Genomic DNA, 21,637 nt, shown 5'->3' with positions numbered 1-21,637 from the left:
TGAGGAAAGGAAACAACATCTCAAAGTGACCATAAAAGGTTTGAAGGACCCCATCAACTTCTTTTATAATCTGGTATTCAGAGGTGTGACCTAATGCATGAGGTTATGATGCTAAAAATGTCTCTTGTTTGTCCTGAGTTAATTTATACTTCCATAGCAGTCACATTTTTGCATATCTAGCTTGAAACTCATATAATTGATCCTCCTTTTTATTATAGCATTGGGTGTCTACTCTTGGCATCAGAGACATTGAATACCATTCTGCCACAGCAAGCCAAGAAATAATTTTTCTTTTCTGGTTAAAAGATATAAACAAGAAACAACCTAAATACCCAGCAAAAGTTAAATTAATTGTAGCCCATTTTCATGGTGGGATATTATGGAGTTGTTAAATGTAATGTTATAGAAGTATATTTATTGACATAGGAAATAATATTTTGCATATAATCCCATTTTTGCACACATTGAAAATGCAAAAAAAAAAAGTAAGAAGGGATATGCACCAAAGATTTTCTTCACAGCTATATCTCACAACTTAATTTTGCATATTCAATAAAGTTCACATACTTTATAAAATAAACCATATGCTCTATATATGCAAAAACACTCACACAAACACACACATAGTATAACACCTACCAAGGCACCTTGCACGAAAGAGTCACGGAATATAGGTGATATGAGTATATGCTATCATCAAACACACACATACACATACCCACCACACACATGGAGTTGCTTTAGTCAAAACTTTATCTTAAGTGAAAATATATTTTAAAAGCTACCAAATTAGGTTTCATCGGTTAAAGCTTTATAAAGTCACAAAGTCTTAACCACCATTTAATGGTAAAATTGAGTTGAAAAAATTTTTTTTCAATGAGATGTCCCATGCACACTACTGTATTGACAAAGATGTTGAAGGATTGGGAAGGAAGATCTCTAAGTATGAAGGCGAGTTCAAGATAGAGAAAGGTACTAGAAACTAGTGAAGAACTCTCTACTTGATTCAAATGATAGAAGTTTTAAATATCATTTTTTTAAATCTAGATATACAAACTTGGTCCTCATTACCCATCCAACCATTTCTCAGCTCCAATACACAGGAAAGAGAGTTCAGCTCCAGACTGTAGCTAGTTTGGGGATTTAAAAGTTCCTGCTCCCACACTGCAATACCCACATCCCGATATAGACCCCTGAGGTTCAGATTATTCTCAGCAAGCCTTTCCACTCCATCATCCATGTCATTTACAAACATATAGCAAATATCCACTCTAGGCTCATTGCTTTATATTCTAGTTGCTCTGATTCTCTCTTCATAGAACATTAATTGAGGTCAGTTTTAGCATGAACATGGGACTGAGGAGCCAAACATCTATGGAGACTGAAGAACTTGTGTCTCCTTGGTACTATGGTGATCAAAACTAGCCCCTTAAATTCTCTGAAATTCAAATCCTTCGCCTGTAAAATTGAGATAAAGATACCCGCTTCACAGTTATTGTAACTAATACTTGAGATAACAAATGTGAAAATACATGGCAAAATATATGGTATATAGAAAGATATTAGGATGTTTTGAAGAGAATACCTTATGTAGCATTTAAGAACACAAATGATTTTACCCGTGTAACGAAGTACTTCCGTGAGATATAAGGCCGGTGATAAGGATTGGGGTAGAGTGTTGATTTGGTCACGCTTGGCTGCCTTGAAATCTGCTTTGGCATTGGGTCCTTGCCTGGGTCCCCCTCTTCCACAGACAGTTGGTCAGTCTCTGAGGGTTGGTCATCTCCCTCTTGCTTCAGAGAAACAGGCTGGAATCCTTCAAAACTCCCAATTGTTGACATTTCTTTAGCCTAAAACAAGGGAAAAAACAAACTTGTCAATAGAAAAAAAAAATTCACTTGTGTCCTGGCTCTGGCAAATAGGCTACATGAGTAAATGATGTTCTTGAAACTGTTAAACCTTCCACATATTAACTAAACAAGGGTAGCATCCAGTCAAGATGGCAGAGTAGGTAAATGCTGTTCTCGCCTCCTCTCACGATTACATCAAAATTACAACTAAATTACAGAATAGCCATCATTGGAAGTTCCCTGAAGTCTAGCTGAACAGAAGTTCTACAACTGAATACAGACAGAAAAGGCCATTTCAAGACTGGTAGGAGAAGCACAGACATGAAACAGGCTAGTCCCCATACCCACATGTTAAGAATAGGGAGAAATATCTCAGCTGCAGAGATCCCCTGGAAAAGCATGGGGGTTCCAGACCCACACTGAGCTCCTCAGTTTATGATTCCAGTGCCAGAAAGAGAAGTCTCTACAACTTCTGGCTGTGAAAAACAGCAGAGTTTGTGACAGAGTGAGACCAAGGGCTGAGGGGGGTCACAGATTTTTCTCTTAAAGGGCCCACATATGAGCTTACTCTCTGACAAACTCACTTGCTCTGAGTTCCAGTGCTGGGGCAGCAGCTTGAAAGGCACCTGGGACATATGGGGAGGAACTGAGTTGTCTGGCTTCAGGATAAGAGAAAGCTGTTGGCAACTTTCTCCCAGAGAAATGTGCTGGCAGAGGGCATTATTCCTTTGTTGACCCCACCCCCTTCCTGGCTTTCAGGTGTCACCATATCTGAGTCTCCATCACCATAGCTAACACTGGTCTCCCCAACCTAGTGATTCCCTGAGATCCTGTGGGCCTACCCAAGTCCATTCCAGTGGATTTTCCAAACAAATAACCTGTCTTGGCTCATGCTGCAGACTTTCCTAAAATCTCTCAAAGGTTCACAAAACCTAAACAAGCAGCAATTGTCCTCAGTGTGCCCCCTACTTCTTGCTGAGTGGCCCCCAAGCTCAACAATAATAATAGCTAGCCTTGGTATGTGGCTTGGCCTCTCAAGGCACTTCCAAGCCCAGAATGGGTGATGGCTATCTGCAGATTGCTTGATGGCTCATGCCAGGTGTCTCCAATGGGGCATAGGCTATGGTTGAACTTGGCCTGTGACAGGTCCCCTCCCAGGAGGCCCTGGCCTGCATGCCAGGTGGCCGGCTTTGATCTGAGCCAGAGTACCACCCAGGGTCACATCTGAGGATGACATATTCAAAGGGCAGACAGGGTAGACACAGAGCCTAGCTAAATGGATCCCACTGTATAGGGCCAGCCCCCACACAGCTCTTCCACTGGTTATTGCTAGTCATCACAACCAATCATCTCAAGAGTCAATCCCTCCCATTAATGAGCAAATAGCGACCAAGGCTCAACTATAACTGGAGGACACACACATAACCCATACAAGAGATGTACCTGGATCACCTGACTCAAGTGACCAGGGAAGGGAAGACTATGCCATTGGGATGCATAGCACATCTTCTGTATAAGGTCACTCTACTAAGACTGGGAGACATAGCAGGCCTACCTAAACACAGAAACAAACACAAATACAAAGCCAGAATTGGAAGATAAAGAAACAAGTCCCAAAGGAAAGAACAGAACAAAGCTCCAGACAAAAAGAACTAAACAAAATGAAGACAAGCAGTTTATCAGAAGCAGAGCTCAGAACATTGGTTATAAGGATTCTCAATGAACTTAGGCAAAAAGTTGATGAATTCAGTGTGAACTTTAACAAAGAGATAGAAAACAAAAAAGAACCAATCAGAAATGAAGAATATAATAACTGAAATGAAGAATATATTAGAGGAAATCAACAGTAGATTAGATCAAGCAAAAGTCTGAATAGCAATTTAGAAGATAAGACAGCAGAAAACACCCAATCAGAGCAGCAACATGAAAAAAGAATCCAAAAAAATGAGGATAATTTAAGGGGCCTCTGGGAAAACATCAAGCTAAACAATATTTGCATCACAGGGGTACCAGAAGTAGAATGAACACAAGGAATTAAAAACTTATTTGAAGAAATAATGAAGGAAAATTTACCTAATCTGGTGAAAGAAATAGGCATACAAGCCCAGGAAGTGCAGAGAGTACCAAACAAGTTGAACTCAAAGAGGCCCACACCAAGACACATAATAATTAAAATGCCAAAGGTTAAAGAGAAAAAGAGAATCTTAAAAGCAGCAAGAGAAAATCAGTTAGTTACCTACAAGGAAGCTCCCATAAGATAGTCAGCTGATTTCTCAATAGAAACTTTGCAGGCCAGAAGAGGTTGGCATGAAATATTTAAAGTGAGGAAAAGGAAAGACTTATGACCAAGATTACTGTACCCAGCAAAACTATCATTTAGAATTGAAGGACAGATAAAGAGCTTCCCAGACAAGAAAAAGCTAAAGGAGTTCATCATCATCAAACCAGTATTATAGTAAATGTTAGAAGTACGGTTAAAGAAGGAGAAAAAAGAAAAAAGGAAAAAAATATATGAATAATAAAATGGCAATAACTAGGTATCTAGCAACAATTACTTTAAATGTAAATGGATTAAAGGCTCCAATTGAAAGAGTGTGTCTGAATTGATAAGAAAACAAGACCCTTACATATGCTGCCTACAAAAGACTCACTTCAGATCGAAAGACACACACAGGCTGAAAGTAAATGGATAAAAAAAAAAGATGTTTCATGAAAATGGAAACAAGCAAACAAAAATCTGAGGTAACAATACTTATACTAGACGAAATAGACTTTAAAGCAAAAGCTATAACAAGAGACAAGAAAGAATCCGGTAATTCCACTTTGGGGTATTTATTTAAACAAATCCAAAACACTTCTTCAAAGAGAAATGTGAATCTAGAGGTTCATTGTAGCATTATTTATAGTAGCCAAGATATGGAGGATACCTGAGTGTCCATCAGTGGATGAATGTATATAGAAGAGATGATGTATATATACAATGAAATATTACTCAACCATAAAAAGAATGAAATCTTACCATCTGCAACAACATGGATGATCCTAGAAAGTATTATGCTGAGTAGAGTAAGTCAGACAGAGCAAGACAAATGTCATATATGGAATCTAGAGAATCAGCTAAAGAAACAAACAACAGAATCAAGCTCATAGATACAGAGAGTATTTTGATGGTTGTCAGATTGGGGGCTTGGGGGATAGATGAAGGAGCAAGGGGATTAAGAGGTACAAATTGTAGTTACAACATAGCCATGGGGATGTAGAGTACAGCATGGGGAATATAGTCAGTGCTATTGTAATAACTATGTATGGTGTCAGATAGGTACTGTATTTATCGGAATGATCACTTCATAAGTTATATAAATGTCTAATCACTGTGTTATACACCTAAAACTAATATACTATTGTATGTCAACTATAATGGAAAAAATAGATATATAAAATTTGTTTAAAAAATAAACAGGGGCACTGATGGATGCAATTTGATTACACAGACTCCACAATCCTGCAGGGCTATCCTCTGGAAAGAGAAAAGGAGCCTGCAAGTAGTTCTGTTTTTCATCTTTATTCTCAGGAGACAGGAAGCTGAACAAGGGAAGAGATTTCATAGCATTTTTGCCTGAAAACCCACTGGCCTGAAAGTTTATTTAGGAATTAAAAGCAATGATAATAGTGCAACTTCTTTTGTGTTTCTTGGTTAGTAATAGGGCACAATTAAAATCGTGCCCTATTACTAACTTAAAATTGAGCATGTTTTCAACTGAGACATCACAATTCTAAAAATGTATGCTAAGGAAATAATTTAGACAAATGCTCAAAAACATAATATAAAAAATTATTCATCACAATGTTGTGTCTAATAGCAGAAAAATATACCATTTTATGTCTAATAGCAAAATATTGTACATAGTAGCAACATTAGACACTCACACAACATTGTATCTAATACTAAAAAAAAAAAACAGTGAAACTAAGTACTATCAGTAGGGAATTGGTTAAATAAGATATGTTATACCATGCAATAAAATACAATGTAGTCATTAAAAATGTGAGGGTATATTTTTACCATGAAAAGATGTCCAAAATATATTGTTAATGAGAAAAGTAAGTTATAAAATATTATGAATAATGTTATTCAAATTTGTTAAAATAATTCGGAAGGAAGGAAGGAAGGAAGGAAGGAAGGAAGGAAGGAAGGAAGGAAGGAAGGAAGGAAGGAAGGAAGGAAGGGAGGGAGGGAGGGAGGTAGGTGGGGGGGAGGACCTGGACTTATATATGTATATACATGTATGATATGAGAAAGGTTAGAAAAAGTTTAAAAAGTAAAATAAAATATTAGCAGTGGTTATCTGTGGATGATAAGGTTGCAGATAATCTTTTTTTCTGTTTTCATAAGTCCCTAGATGCTTACAATGATTGTATATGTCCTAAAATAAATAGAAACAGAGTATGTTTATTTCCATTTTGTAAATATAAGGCAACAGAAAACAAAAGGAAACATAAGGCACATGGAACCTTGTAAAAAGTATGCCTAAATCAGTTCTCTATTTTCAATCTGAGGCCACATAGCCATTCCTACAGTGAGCAAAGCACCAATGCCACGCAGAAGGAGGTTTCTCAGACCCAGCTTCACTGTGTAACTGGGAATGGCATCTTCTTCTCAGGGCTGCCTCAGTGTTCTTAATCAGACAAATTCAATTTCCTTTGTTCTCGTGAAATATCAGAAAGTGAGAAACAGTCCCTATCCCCAGCAAGTTTACACTCTTGAAATTGAGATTAATTAGAGTATTCAAGAGAAGTAAAAATAGTATGAACATATAATTTGTTGCTTAAACTTGGACACTTTTAAGCATGAAAAGGGTGCTATTAACAATTATGCCAGGGTGATGGGAGTAAACTGGGATTGTCTCAGGCAAATGTGGACATATACATTCACCCTGAGGGATATTGGAGAAAACAGTTGGTTAGGAGAACTCAAGAGTGAAGAGTCCTCTGCGATCACATTGCAGGTTATCTCATCGGATTCTCCCAGCAAGCCTAGAAGGATGATTTCAACTCTATGTCTCTGGGGATCACAGAGTTGGTGGGGCCAATGCAGAGTCACTTGAATAGTTAGGGCAGCACCTGGCTCCCACCAGGACTCCCAGCCATGCTTTGAGTCCAGCACATCACTGTGATGCACACTATCTTACAATAGGATGGGATTCACTGAATTTGCATGTAATTTTTTTAAAGTGTACAAAAGGCAGAAGAGATCGGCCTGTGAGAAATACAATGTACACATGCAGAGAAGAAGGAGAAATTTAGTGTGTGTGTGTGTGTGAGAGAGAGAGAAAGAGACAGACAGACAGACAGACAGACAGAGACAGAGACAGAGACAGAGACAGACAGAGAAATATCGAGATATCAGTGAGACACTTTGGCCTCCCTGGCAGTTACATGCTCTATTTATGCAGGTCTGCCGCCTCTATTACAGTGGGTGTTGGAAGGAAGTAATTTCTAGAGTTCCCTGTAACCTGTGAAGGAAGGTTTGTGCCTTTGGGGAAGGAAAGCTGCTTCTGTATTTGCTGCACTCTGTGAATACCCGCCTAAAAACAGACATCTGAGAAAGGCTTCTGTGCCTGGAAAACAGAGGGAGGATTTAATTAGCACCACTTCCTCTCCCTCAGGCTGTCTTCTCTGGAAACACTTGGAGAATAAAAGCAGAGCACTGCAAGACTGAGCTGTTTGAGATCCAGTTCCAGTAAAATTCTTACAGCCATAACTAATGAGAAAACGGAGTCTATCCACCTCAATCCAGAATGATTCCAGCACTGTTCCAGCCATAGGGACATCTTCACAAGACCATTTAACTTTTGTAATAACCTCTTCGATATCAGAGGAGCACCATGCATCTAAGCAGACCCTCCATTCACATAAATGTGTTGGTTCGCAAATTCAGGAGCTGCCTATGTGAAATCTGAAACTGGCACCTTACACAAAGGGCAAAGACAGACTGAAGATCAAAGGAACAGACCAAGACTACTCCAGATTGGTATGTGATAGGTTTAAAAAGAAAGGGAAGGTGCAGTATCTAAAAGTCTGTCTTGGGCACCTCACAATTGGTAGGTCTCTATACCCACTGGCCAGAATCTTAACAGTTTATACAGAGGCCTTCACTGGGTTCAGTCACGTATACCATCCAGATGGCCTAACAACACATTGCTCTCTCAACAATACCACATCCTTGAAAACGGCTCCCACTGCGGGAACAGTAGGTGGAATGTACATTCAAAGGACAAGGAATGGGGTGAGGAGCCCCTATTGCCCAGGTCCGGCTCCAGGGTCAACTGGCAGTCATGTCTTCTCGATGTCCTTCTGCAATAAAATGCCAAATGAATACCTAAAGAAGTGCTACCCTTCCTTTGGTCAGACAATAAGAATTCAATATTTCTCAGCTGCCAGCAAATTCAGAGCTAAATTTAATATCATATTTCAGTAAATAACTTATTTCTGGACCCTGATCTAATTATGCCTGCCTCTCTTTATACATGCTTTTATCTATCTCTCTGTGACTTTCTAATACTATTTAACAAGCATATAGGGCATAATTGTAACTAGAGAATTAATGTTTAGTCCAATGCCTTCATTTTGCAAATTTTGGAACACAGAGGTGAGGGACTTACTCAAGGTCACACAGCTAAGTAGAATGAAAGCTCACAATCAGACTCCTGGACTCTAGTTCATTGCATCCAGTTACAGCATTTAGAAGAAAAGCAGAGAAACAATCATCAAACTTAATCATCAGTAAACTGGAGACATATTTGCCAAATGTCTGCCCCAGTCAGTTTTGTTTTGCTCTGGGATCAGAGATACAGCTCCCATGAAGCAAGGCTCATTCCCAGCTTCTCCTGCCTCAGCAGCCCCGCACCCAGTGCTGCAGGCTGAAGCTTTCTCCTTCACCTGGGTCAGGACAACCTATCCATTAGGCACAGGAGGCACAGTGTCTGGGGTCCACAAAACATTTAGGGGCTCAGGAAGTGTTTTAATTTATTTTAAATCAGAAAAAAAAATAAATTTTATGGTTGAAAAAAGGTTTTAATTTATCAGAAAAAAAGGGGGAAAATTGCATGGCACTATCACATTTTTCCTTAAATTAAATAAGATAGATAAGATAAAATAGAATAAATAAAATAAAATACTGAACTATGTAAAGTTATAGAAACTTAAGTTTTAATATTGATATTATGATGGAAAAGTCCACAAAGTCAAGAGTTTTGGGCCCAAGAAGTTGTAACATGGCCCTGACTCGAATCCGCATCCTATTACTCATATTTCTTGCTTAATATTTATTCTGGGGCTTCATCCTAAACCATCGGAGCTGGAAACTTCCCTCCCACCAATGTTTTCCAATCTCTTTATCATGGTGGATTCTGTTCCACTACTTACTAGAAGATTTCTGTGCTGTAGACACCTCCTATAACTGGGAGTTGGTTCCTATGTCTCAGTGTTGCATTCAAAGTTATTCAATTATCTTAAGATAATTGTTTTTGCTTTCTTATAATCAGAGAGATCCAACTTAGCCGACCCCCAATAAATATTTTCTACCGGGGAAGTAGATGAATGTCTACCCTGAGGAAGGCTAATCAGCAGCATGGAAAGAGTAGCTGGCTGCACTGAGTGGCCACAGTTCCAGCCAGAGGCAAAGAAAGGAGGAGTTGTGGGATTTTTCCCCCTTCTCACAGGAGTTTTAAAAAGAACAGTTTGGACATAACAAAAAGTATTATAGTTTTGATCAAGAAAACAGGATTGACATTAAACAGAGATACTTGTGACACTCAGGGCTGATTTCATGATAAACTTCTTCTCAAGGGCCATGCCACTCTTCATTTCTCCAGAACTCCTTCCCCCTTTGCCATTCTTTCTGTTTTAAGAAGTCTTTCTTGGCTCCTTGCTCTCTCTGCCTCCTTGGCGAGCTTGAATAGCAAGTCTCTCATTTGCTTTCTTCATTTTCCGTGTCTATCTCCTGATCATCTCTGTAAGTCTCCATGGGATTTTTTTTTTTTGAACCCTCTGTAACCTATTGCAGGTACCTGTGATTTGCACATAGCTTTTGGAATATTATCTGCTACCTGAGGGTCTTTACTACTACCTCTCTGGCTCCTTGGGAAGACAGAATGCTTAGTTAGGAAACACTCATCTATCCTAACCTCTACATTTTATAAATGAGAAAACCAAGGCTTAGATGGGTTGCATATCTCCCTTGAACTCTCAATTTAGTTAATTAAAATTTAGTTAAAGACAATAAAGAATGAAGTTACAGCCATCACAGCATTAAAAATATTGTCTCCAGAGAAATATTTGTGGGCAGACCAGGAGCTTAGAAAAGTCCATGCCTGGTTAACAAAAACTGCTACCCTATTGCAGGTGGGGTAGTGCTCGGCTGGGGAGGGAGTGTGGGAGTTAGTTCCTATGGCTTATGTTGCATTCAAAGTTGTCAACTCTGTTTTTCTGATGATGACATCTCTACCCATATGAAGGGGTTAACATTTTCGAGGCACTTCCCCAAAATAAAAATCCACTTTTAATTTTGACATTTTGTAAAGGTAATTTATGTGAATTTATGTGTGCAGCCTTTCCTGAGACTCTGTGAGAACAGTTAAGGGATGTGCAGTGGATAAACAACAATATTCTAACACCTTGAAACTCTCCAACAAGCCTCCCTCTGTGCCAGCTGAGATAAGGAAATTGGGAAACAATTCATCGCAATTCCAAATCTTGTACATTAGCGATAATAAGCCAGCAGGGCTGCTCTGTGTCTCCAGCTGGGCAAGGCCTGCTGCTCTGTTACTAGTGCTTTTACTCAGCAGAGGGTGAGGGGAGAATATAGGGCCCGGATATATAAATGTGGATCCCTCCTTCCCTCCATCCCGCCCTCACTAGGTGACCCTGAGCAAGTCATTTCCTCTCTCTACACCACAGATTTCTCATCTACAAAATGAGAAGCCAGATTTTATGGTTTGCAAATTATACTCCAAGAAATTAACCCATTTTAATCAACGGAGATCCATTTATTCCTTTCTGTACTTCTTCTGAGGCTTTCATTTGTTGGCGGGGTGGCGGGGGGGAGGCAGTGTGAAATGTGTTCAAGTTTGAAAGCTTTTGGTCTAAATTATTCCTAAATTTCTGTCCAACTCAATAACTCCATAGGTTTGATTACCTAGAATACTCTAGATCTAAGCTTATAAGAGGTTGTTCATATATGGTTTCCCTCATCTCATCTTCATTACGTGACTTTAAACAGCACATTAGTTCTGTAACACATGTGATTCAAATACTATGTGGTCAGAGGAAGAGAATTATGATGGCAGTCACCAGTTTGGGTGCACACTGTGAAGATTCTGGGGTGTTTTGTCTCTGACTTCCTGCTAATACAAATGAATATCCACCTTGACCTGAGCTGCTAGAGACATCAATAATGGAACATTGGGCACCTCACCCAGGTGAGAGAGGCCAGGGCCAGAGACTTGCTAGAGCATCAATAACTATTCTGGCATTTAAGAAGGAAAAAAATTTAGAGGTTAGCAGAGCTCTTCACACAAGATATTACTTTATAGAGTGGTTTCTTCCAAAATATATATAGAAGAAAGAATTGGTAAAGACAAGAATATTGACTAGAGAAACTCGTGAGACTACAGATATGTGACTCCTTAAGATTAATTTTCTTGCACACTTCCACAAACACTTCCACCACTCACCGTGTAGGGGTTATGATAGCGCTTGGGTTTGTGGCCCTTGTAGCTTTGTCACACTGTTCTGTAATCAGCGTTCACTTTCTTGACTTTACTCCTGAGCCATGAGCAACTCTGGAACAGAAGCTGTGCTGCATTCATCTTTATAGCTAGCACTTGGCATGCGAATTCTACAGAGTAGGCACTCAGTACAAGTTCTCAAATGGTTGAATAGATGCCTTACATTTTCTCTGTCAGGTCTAAGATCTGAAGGGCAGGATGATGTCTGACCTGTTGTAGTTTGCACGTTACCTCATCCCTCAGACATAAGTGCTTAGTAAATGTGGACAGAGTAATGAAGCTCTGTGTGACGTCTGAATGGAAACATATGTACACACACACTTATACTCACACAGACACACGCAGAAATTCATGCCACAGTCTTTCATCTACTGAAGCATATAGTCTAGTGGAGGTAATAGAAACATAAATGGATAATTGCAAACTTAAGTGATAGAGCCATAATAGGAGAATGTGCACAAAATACAGTGAAAACAGAAGATAAGAGTAACAGAGTGGAGAGAGGGGGTTGACAGCGTGGAAACTTAGAGGTGTGGAGAAAGGCACCTCAGAGCTGATTGCATATTAGAGTACGGGCAGGGACTTTTCAGACAAAAGTGTGAGCTGTCAAGAGAAGGGTGTGTTCAAAAGATGGCAGCTAATATGGTGTGTGTAACTGAGATGTCACCTGCCTACCTCCAGCCCGCACTACTTGAATCACTGATAACACTTGGTTAAAACTATCGCCCTCTTAACAGGATGAAAGTCTGAAATTCTCCTCACACCTCCTCTGTATTCACCACTGTCTGTTGTCACACCTCCATTCTTACTGGGCCGGTTCCCTCACGGTCAAACCAAACGCAGAATCTTGGCTTGGCATTGTAAGGATCCACTTGCCTCAAGAACTTCATGAGAGTAACAACTTCAGTAAAGATTTAGAGAAGCCTTGGAGGGGTGAGTCACACTGCGTACAGTCCGACTTAACACCACTCATCTATTTCTCTCCCCTGTCTCTTTCCAGGGTAGCAATTTCTTCTTGTTTGTGTGTTTGTTTCTTATTTAAAATACATGTCTATTTTATCCACATGTCCAGGTCTCTCAGATTCGCCCCTTCAACTGCCCAAAGAAATAGAGTTTCCCCTGCAAAGATAAATTCTGGAGGTAGCTATTAATGTAAACCTATGCGAAGATTTGTGAGTCAGTGGAGAGCTGGCTAGAGATGTGTCTAAAAAAGTAGAAGAAAGTCAACGTGTGAGACCTGCATCAAGTATAGTGACTTATCTCAGGCAGTAGTAGAAGTGTCCTACTTTGTAGGGAGGAGACAGAAAAGTTGTGGCATTTGGGGGAGGAGAATAATTAAGGCTAAATCACCAGCCTCCCTACTTCTCTCTGAGAGAGAGAGAGAGAGAGAGAGAGAGAGAGAGAGAGAGAGAGAGAGAGAGAGAGAGAAAGGAAACATGCGAGGAACTGAACAGGATAAAGATGACAGTCCTGATAGTCCTGGTGATATACTTCCGGGGGTGCCTATCAGCACTCAAATATCTTCTTCATGTACAAGTGAAAAAGAAAGGAGCAGAGAAATCAAAATAATCAACCTAGACCAACAATTCTGATTGCAGCAGCCTCTTTTCTTCTCTCTCCAAAGTAAACAGGATCCCTGATTTTGAATTTACTGATTCAGAAACTAGATGGTGACAAAGATTAGAAATTAGAACGAGCTTCTTTCCCAGGTATTAGGACCTCCCAGGGGAGTGTGTGGATTCTGTCCACCAGGGATTACTACTTATCCAGTATTAATCTTGGTACCAGGTGGGAGCGCTAGCACACATTCCACAACCAGAAGGTCCTGGCTGGGAGCTTTGTTTAAGGAAATCACACCGGAGCCTGGGTTTCCTGCTTGGCCAACTGTGACTTCTCGTGTACAGATTTCATGAAATTCAGGGAAAGATATTCATCCACATGCTGATGACACTCTCCCTCAACTCAAAACAAAACAAAACAAAACAAAACACTACATCCTTTCTTATTTAATGGCATTTTTATTACAAACATTGTCATTGAAGTATGACAGGCACTCAAAAAATCATAAACGCGCAGATCAGTGAAGGATCATAAAATAAACGCACCCATGTAACTATCACATAGGTCCAGAAATACCATATTACTGGCAAGCTTACAGGATTATTTTTCTCAAAGTGAATATTCAGTTGATTTCACATGATAGAATCTGAGAGTGATGTCAGACATTTTAGATATCATTTAACTCAACACCCCTATTTTATAAATAAGAAACCAAATGTCTTGATGGGAGCAGGAAAATGACTTACCTCAGATTACAAAGCAAGTTAGAGGACATACCAGAATTTAAGTCTTCTCTTTCCTATTCTTACTGCCTCAAATTCCTAGGAAGGCTTAGCTGACCTACGGGGCAAGAGAAACCAGCATTTCATGAGGACTTCCTTCTCCAGGAGTCAGACCTCAGCTCTCTCCTATCCCCATAAAGCCAGGCTCTGAGGAGCTGTCGAAGACACAGCTCTAAAGCCTACACACCATCATTTTCCTACTGTCAGAGGCACCTGGTATACATCTGGCCCATGGTAAAATATTTGTTAAGTGAATTAATGAGGAGACACTTCATGGTATCAACAGCTGTTTTTCAAATTCCTTTCTCTTTTATTTTCATTATCTGACTTTTGGCCTGTGAGATGAACTTCCTCTTTTCTAAAGAGGTTTTTATCACTCGGATAGTGAGGACTGTGTTACACAAAGAATAGTGAAAAAACTGGAGAAATTCAGTTGAGAAGAGAGTAGCCTCCATATTTAAGTTTTGACAGAAGGAAAGAGCACATTTATTCCATTTGATCTTAGAAAGCACAAGGATAATTCTATTTCTTATTTTTCATGACTAAGCTTCTCAAAAAACGGTCCATCCTTGCTGTCTCCACTTAATTTTATCTCAATTACATCTTAATCCACAGAAATCTGCTTTTTAGTCCCAGTATATCTTTGAAATATTCTCGACAAACTCTCGTGATCAAATTCAGTGGATACTTTGCACTCTTTATCTTCCTTGATTTCTTTGGCACTATTGATTGCTGACATTATCCTTCTTGAAATTATTGTTTCTTTATGTTCCTTGGAACTGCAGATTCCCAATTTTCTCTTTATTTCCGTGTTCATGACTTAGAGTTTCCTTCATGGAGACTCTATTTCTCACACACTGATGTTTATCAGAGCAAACTCTGGATTGTCTCATTAAGCAATCTTCTTCATTCTCATTGTTTAACAATAATGTATAGACTCCCACATCATATCTCCAGTCAGATCTCTCTCCCAAGCCCTGAATCCACCTATGTAACTGCCTACTAGACATGTCATTTTAGTTGACCCCCACGTATTCGAGCTCATTATATCCAAAGATGAACTTAATATCTTTTTACTTCCCCCATAAACTTGTTCCTCCTTCTTCATTCCAATCTCAGTGAGCAAGATCACAGCTACATAGTTGCCAGCCTGGAGACCTGCCTGATTCCCTCTTCTTGCCCAATAATAACAAATCAGGCACCTAATCCATCCATAGCTTTTAAGTCCTTAGCATCAACTGGAGTCTCTACTTTACTCCACTTATTGCCATGGCTTTAGTTCATCTCTTGAGGATCGTTACAAAGGCTTTCTAACTGGTCCCTCTCCAATATTACTTTCTTAAATTTTTGGAGCACACAGCAGGAACACTAATCTTCCTAAAATACAAGCTGAATTGAGTCACTGGTCACTTAAACTTCAATAAATCTCCATTGTATTCCAAATAAAATCTGAACTCCTGAGCATGGTAGGCAAGACCTTCATGAAGTGAACTCCTACTCACCTGTAGAAATTCATGTCTCACGTTCTCTTCCCTCCCTTTTCTTCGATTGTCCTTGCCTCACCACACCACTCATACTCTATGCTTCAGCCATACGATCCTACCTTTAGTCCCACAAATCCACCAAGCTCCTTCTCATTTCCTATACTTGTTAACTCCCACTGCCCTTCTTCTCTCAGCCGAGAAAGCAGCTAGTCGCTTCCCTGATCAATCTTGTTTCATGAGTTATATGTCTTCCACTATTTCTCGTTGTCGACTATGCTTATCTTTATGACAGTGCTTATCATATTGTATTATGGCTACCTGTTAGCTTGCCTTAACTTTCACATTCTTCCCACTAGTACATAAGATCTTTATTGATAGGGACAGTTTTGTTTACTGCCGTATCCTTAGCACCAAGTAGAGCACATAAAAAGCATTTGTTATATGTTAGCTGGACAAATGGGTCAGCAATAAATACCTTCACTCCACGGAGTACCCATGACAGAAAATGCAAAGACGATTTAGCTGAGAGAGTCTATCTCCTCAGGTGTGATGGAACCAGAACTGACAAGAGAAGATTTGAAGCTCTTTCTTCTAAATCAGGCTCCACATTCACCAGATCCCACAAACTTAACATGAATGGCAATTTAGAAATGCAATTTTTCCTGTGCTCTCAAGGCACACGGTTTTTTATCAACCAGTTTCTTAGTCATTTTCTGTGATTCATCTCCAAGAGTCAATCGTGAGCTTTATGAGGGAAAAATCCATGCCTTCATTTGTCCTCTCAGGTGCCCACGGAATGCTTAACCTTTTGTGTAACACAGTGAGCTCAGTCACAGCCGAGGTCATAGAAGATGTTTGTACCATTAGACAGACAGAACAAGGAAAATCTCACTTCTGCCTGACACTACCCTGAAGGGTAAGTGACAGATATGGGAGCCTTTCCTGAAAGCAGGTCTAGGAATGAAGGGAAGGGAGGAGAGGTTTATCCTGAACCCAAAGGACAATATTCAGGAGCAGGTACTTGAAAGGGATGGAACAAGACCAGAAAGCGCAGCCCAGGGTCTTAAAAACAAATACTGTTTTATCTTGTTGGTCACCATAACTGAAGGACAATATATATTTTAATAATGAAGCATACATTGAGCTTCTAAAATAAAGAATGAGAAACAAGACACTAAATTGAAAAAAAATAATTATACATGAGAAAGTGTATAATCATCCTAAGGCAACTTTAACCCATTTCCACTCTACCCAGGTGAGAATTCAGCCTGTTCTACAAGATAGGAAGAGGATTTAAAGAAAGAGAGAGAGAGAGAGAGAGAGAGAGAGAGAGAGAGAGAGAGAGAGAAGAGAGCTGGAGTAAAGGGATATTTTTCAGGAAAATAATGGATACCAGAGCATAAGTATAGAGAAATGGAAATAGTTCTGTCTTAAGAATGACATTCAAATTCATTCTGAGATTTTTTTTTTAAGTGAACAGTTCAGATTTCCAAAGCATAAAAGAAAAAGTTTATGTTAGCTTGCTGTAGGTTGTTAGATAAGAGACACAGACGAGAAACAATAACATCTGTACAAAAGGCTTTTTCTTTTTCTGTTTCAGTAACAAAACAAAACAGAAAACAAAAAAGTGTCCAAGAAAGTATAGTTATAAATACATAAATAAGTCCAGAATGTTAAAGTAAGGATAAATGTATATTTACGTGTGACATGCTACCATGACTGATAAAGCAATGAGCAACATTAGGCAGAACGGATAGTAAACATACTGAGAAAATTAAAATGCTACCCATGATATTCACATTTCTTTGATTCTATGAATGTGTATCTCAAGGCAGGCTAACTGGGGAGGGATAATGTTTGGTTTTGATCAGCCTTTCTGTAATTGTAGGACTTTATTCACAAAGTGATCAAGAAGGAAGTAGGAATATGGACCAGGGAAAGATCAATCAAAACAGTCATTATTATTAAGTGTGGTCAGTAATGCCGTCTTCATATATTAAGTGTATAGACATGTTGTAATAATACCACTCAACTTTTTTATCTGTGAAAATTTGCATGTTGATACCTGCCCTGCTTTCTCTACAAGATTTTTTTGTGAAGATCAAATGAAAAAGTTGTGAAAGTACATTGTAAATGATAGAGTACCTTGATCTCGCATCTTTTGAAGAGCCTTTAGTATATTATCATAGAAGGAGGACGTAATTAAATAATATCCTGGCATAGGCTGTTAGCAGTCCCTGAAAGATGCCAAAGGGAAAGTGCTACTGCCCAAAGTTTTTAGTGAAGGCTGATTTCCATCATGATGAAGTCAAAACTACTGGTGAAATGTGGAGGCTGATAGCAAGGAGAGGTAATGTGTTTAGACTAGGGATGTTTGAGTCTTTCCAAGATGCATGTTCTGCCTAGCCCAGGGGACCTGGTAGAAACTGAAATCCACAGGGTCAGAATATGATGTTGCCCAAGCTACCTGTACACTCACTTCTTGTGTCAATTCCTGCCCCTAGAATATCCCTTCAGAATATAAAGGTGGTGAAAGAACATTCGTGGCTTATATATGTCCTATTTGTGAATGGAGAAATGCAAGTGAATGGATAAGTTTGATTACTCCTTAGAGCTTCTCCTTTGAGATAAGTGTCACTAAAAGTAGATTAGTACACAGTATTACTATTTGACAATATCTCTGCATCAAAGAACTTCAACTATGACACCATATGGTGTTTAAAGGGATCATTGAAATGTTTGACATGTCTCCACAACATATTTCCTGTTAACTTTCTTTCCGTCTTAATGGGCTGGGGCCAATCTATAATACCCAGCACTATTCCTATTTCGTATTATGTCCACCTAAATAGAAAATGTCAGGCTCCAAATTCCATTAATGTTTGACTGCAAAATATCTGTAATCCTCCCACTAAAGCCCAGCCAGTGGATAAACTTATAAGAAAATGCTGCAGAGACTTGCTAAAACCAACTCTCCTGTTGGGAGTGACTGAATGTAGAATCTTCAATGTAGGAGGGACCTTACATATGCTAGTCCAACGTCATATCCAGAATAGGCATCTCTAAGACTCTTGCTTTGGTTCACTAGTAACGTTACCCATCTAGAGATTTAGATCTCATGATAAAGAAAGGATTAACCAGTACATTGTTAGAAGCTGTATTGGTATATTTAAACATATGAAATAGAGAGATCATTTAAAATAAGTGATATCTCTAGTTATCTTTTTAACTCATCATCTTCCAGTGACAAATCCAAAAAAAAAAATATATATATATATATATATTCTGTTTCATACAAATTTGGCCTTTAGAAATTCTCCAAAAATGAAAGTCAGAAAAGAACTGAAATTCATACTCAAATAGAGACTATTTCCTGTACATGGATAGTTGGATTTTGGGGCAATGATTTTTATCTGCCCAATGATATGCAATGACTGTATTCAGAAAATAAAATCAAAAGAAGCTTTGAGAGATGGAGATAGATAGTGTCTCTTGGGCAAGTTTTATCACAAGAAGTTATGAAACTGCTTTATAGGCCAAGAAGTTACAAATTTGTTATATAAATTATATAAGGAAAAAAAGATGGAGGAAATATTTGTGTTAGAGAGATAAGTCCAATGCACTGCCAATGGACAGATCTTCTGAGAACAAAGTTCTTAATTACAGATGGACTGGACAGAATAATTTGACTGAAGTTCTAGTTTCCTCAGCAAAAGTTCATAGAAAGCGATGTGGAAATGGAAAAGGAAGAAGTGCAGGTGACTCGGTTTACAAAGTGTCCTGGGGGAAGAGTAGTTTGGAGAGATTGTCTAAGGGAGATATCCCACACCAACCTGACCTTGACACAGACCAGATTCAAAAACATTGGTTTGCAACAAAACTAGAGTAAAACACTTTCCTTCTTTACTCCTGCATTATGCCAAAAGTGTTAGAAGCCATAATATAGCCCATCTTTTTGTTTGTTTGTTTGTTTTTTTGTTTTTTGTTGGGTTTTTTTTTAGAAGAAGTAAAGAGAAAATGCCTGGCCAAGGGAATCTATATCCCAACACATGGCCCTAAATTTCCTTCATGCCTGCAAACTCTTAATGAATCATCTGACCTCAGTGTATCTACTTAAAATGTAGTCACTTTCTTAGTAGAAATCATATTACTTATATGGCATATAAGTGCAGCAGTCTCCAACCTTTTTGGCACCAGGGACTGGTTCTCCTATGAGAATCTAGTGCTTGGTGACCTGAGGTGGAGCTGAGGCGGTGATGCTAGCACTGGGGTGTGTCTGCAAATACAGAAGAATCTACGCTGGCTCACCAGCCACGCACTTCCTGCTGTGCCACCCAGTTCCTAACACGCCATTGACAGGTACCCGTCAACTGCCCGGTGGTCAGGACCCCTGTTATATGATGTTGAACAAGGCTTTTTCTTTCTTTCTCTTTCACGCTTTTTTTTCTTTCTTCAACTTCTGCAAAACTTTAATTCTTGTTTGTTTTCAGTTGTTAAGTTTCAATCCTGTTTGGTAGCTCAGTCAATCATCGGAGTGGCTAAGCCACAAAATTCAGCTTCTTCCATTGGAGCTTGAAAGACAACCTTATTTTTCATTTAAGCACACCTTTGTAGATGATGTGTCAAGATCACTCACCTACAACTCAAAGACAGTTTATATATATATATATATACACACATATATATGTATATATGTATATATATATTTTATATTATATATTATATACATGTATATTATATATAGGCAAAGAAAATACTAGAAATTAACATGCTAAATATTTAAAAGTTTATCTCTAAGAGGGGAGGTTGAAAAAGATGTCATAAAATAATCTTGTAGAAAAATATTAATCAACCTGAAAAGATCTTATGAAGCAGAAATGCAGATTATAAAATATTATATTAAAAAATATCCACCCATGCATTAGAAGCACATGCACCAAAGTGTTATGAATGATTATCTCTGCATGACTGGTTTATGGGTGATTTTTACTTTCTTTTTAACATTTTTCTAAACTTTCCAACTTTTTTTTTTTACGTTGAACATACATTATACTTATGATTGAGGGGGAAAATGTTAAACATTTTTTTAGGAATTTTCAAGGAAGTATACCAAGTTAATTTAAGTCAGAGTCTCAGGGCTATGGGTACAATTAATTGAATATACAATATGGGGAATTGATCGAAATGTAAGAATAAAAACCTAAAACCCTAGAAAGTGGTGGGGTAAAGAGGCAATCATATAAGAAACCTAACCAAAGGTAATGCTGGCACAAGAAATGTGAGAGGGCTTCATCCTACTCAGAGATCACTATGTCTGTGAACTATGAAAATACACTTGTTTTAAAGTCCACCTAATAGTTCAGCCCCCTTTCCTTAAGGAAGCTTTCTCTAGCCACCAAAACTCACTTGTGACAGAAGGACCTCTCAACACTATGAAGCATTGCATGCCTCATAGGTAAAAACTCATTTCCTCCAGGGCTACTATAAGCAGCTCAAGGTCAGAAATCATCCTTTGTAATACTTTGCATCCCACTGTTACTGCCAACACCAAGTGTTCTAAACAGAACAGATGCTTAATAAATGTTTATGATGTACATCACATAGGGTATGACAGAAGGACAAAGGTACAGGAGCAAGGAGAACTTGGAAGTAATTAGCCTAGCACTGCCAAACACTGGATATATGTTCCCAATGGCAATGGTACAGAGAGATTTTGGTGACCTGACAATGAGAAAAACAGTGATAACACAGGCAAAGAACTACTGCATTGACAGATGTTCACTTATAGGAATTGATGTTAATGATTATTTGGACACATTTAACTTTATTATGTTATAGGCTCTACATAAAAGCTAAAGAAACGAAAGAAATTTTCTCCTAAATCTACCATGCAGAGAAAATGAAAGTAAATAATTATGATGTATATCATTTCAGACTTCTACATTTATTTGTAGATAATAAGATAATATCATTTTTCTACTTCAAAAATAGAGTTATGCTGTATATATATTTCGAAAGCTGTTTTTTACACTTAACATATTGAGGAGGATCCTGAGACTGACAATGGTAGCCAAAACTTATTAAGCACTTCCTGTGTGCTAAACACTTGGCTTTAACTGCATTGGCTAATTTTGAACTCACCAGTCCTGTGGTTCAGGTATTATTAATTATCC

General features: G+C 38.7%; 1 protein-coding gene across 8 annotated transcripts in view; it reads right to left on the bottom strand.

The window, feature by feature from the left end:
• TPRG1 (tumor protein p63 regulated 1) overlaps window positions 1–21,637 on the bottom strand; it is a 166,561-nt gene that overhangs the window by 136,150 nt on the left and 8,774 nt on the right. For 7 of the 8 annotated variants that reach the window (XM_039850533.1, XM_039850532.1, XM_039850534.1 and 4 more), the window contains exon 2: window positions 1,620–1,850. In XM_039850533.1, coding sequence (XP_039706467.1) covers window positions 1,620–1,841 — 222 coding nt within the window. In that variant the 5' untranslated portion in view covers window positions 1,842–1,850. Of the gene's footprint in view, window positions 1–1,619; window positions 1,851–13,944; window positions 14,039–21,637 lie in introns of all 8 variants that reach the window. The other variant, XM_039850535.1, reaches the window with a different exon arrangement.

The sequence above is a fragment of the Pteropus medius genome, unplaced genomic scaffold, assembly GCF_902729225.1.
Source record: "Pteropus medius unplaced genomic scaffold, Ma_sr-lr_union100, whole genome shotgun sequence".
In the NCBI taxonomy this organism is placed as follows: domain Eukaryota; kingdom Metazoa; phylum Chordata; class Mammalia; order Chiroptera; family Pteropodidae; genus Pteropus; species Pteropus medius.
This window is presented reverse-complemented; position numbering and strand designations above follow the sequence as displayed.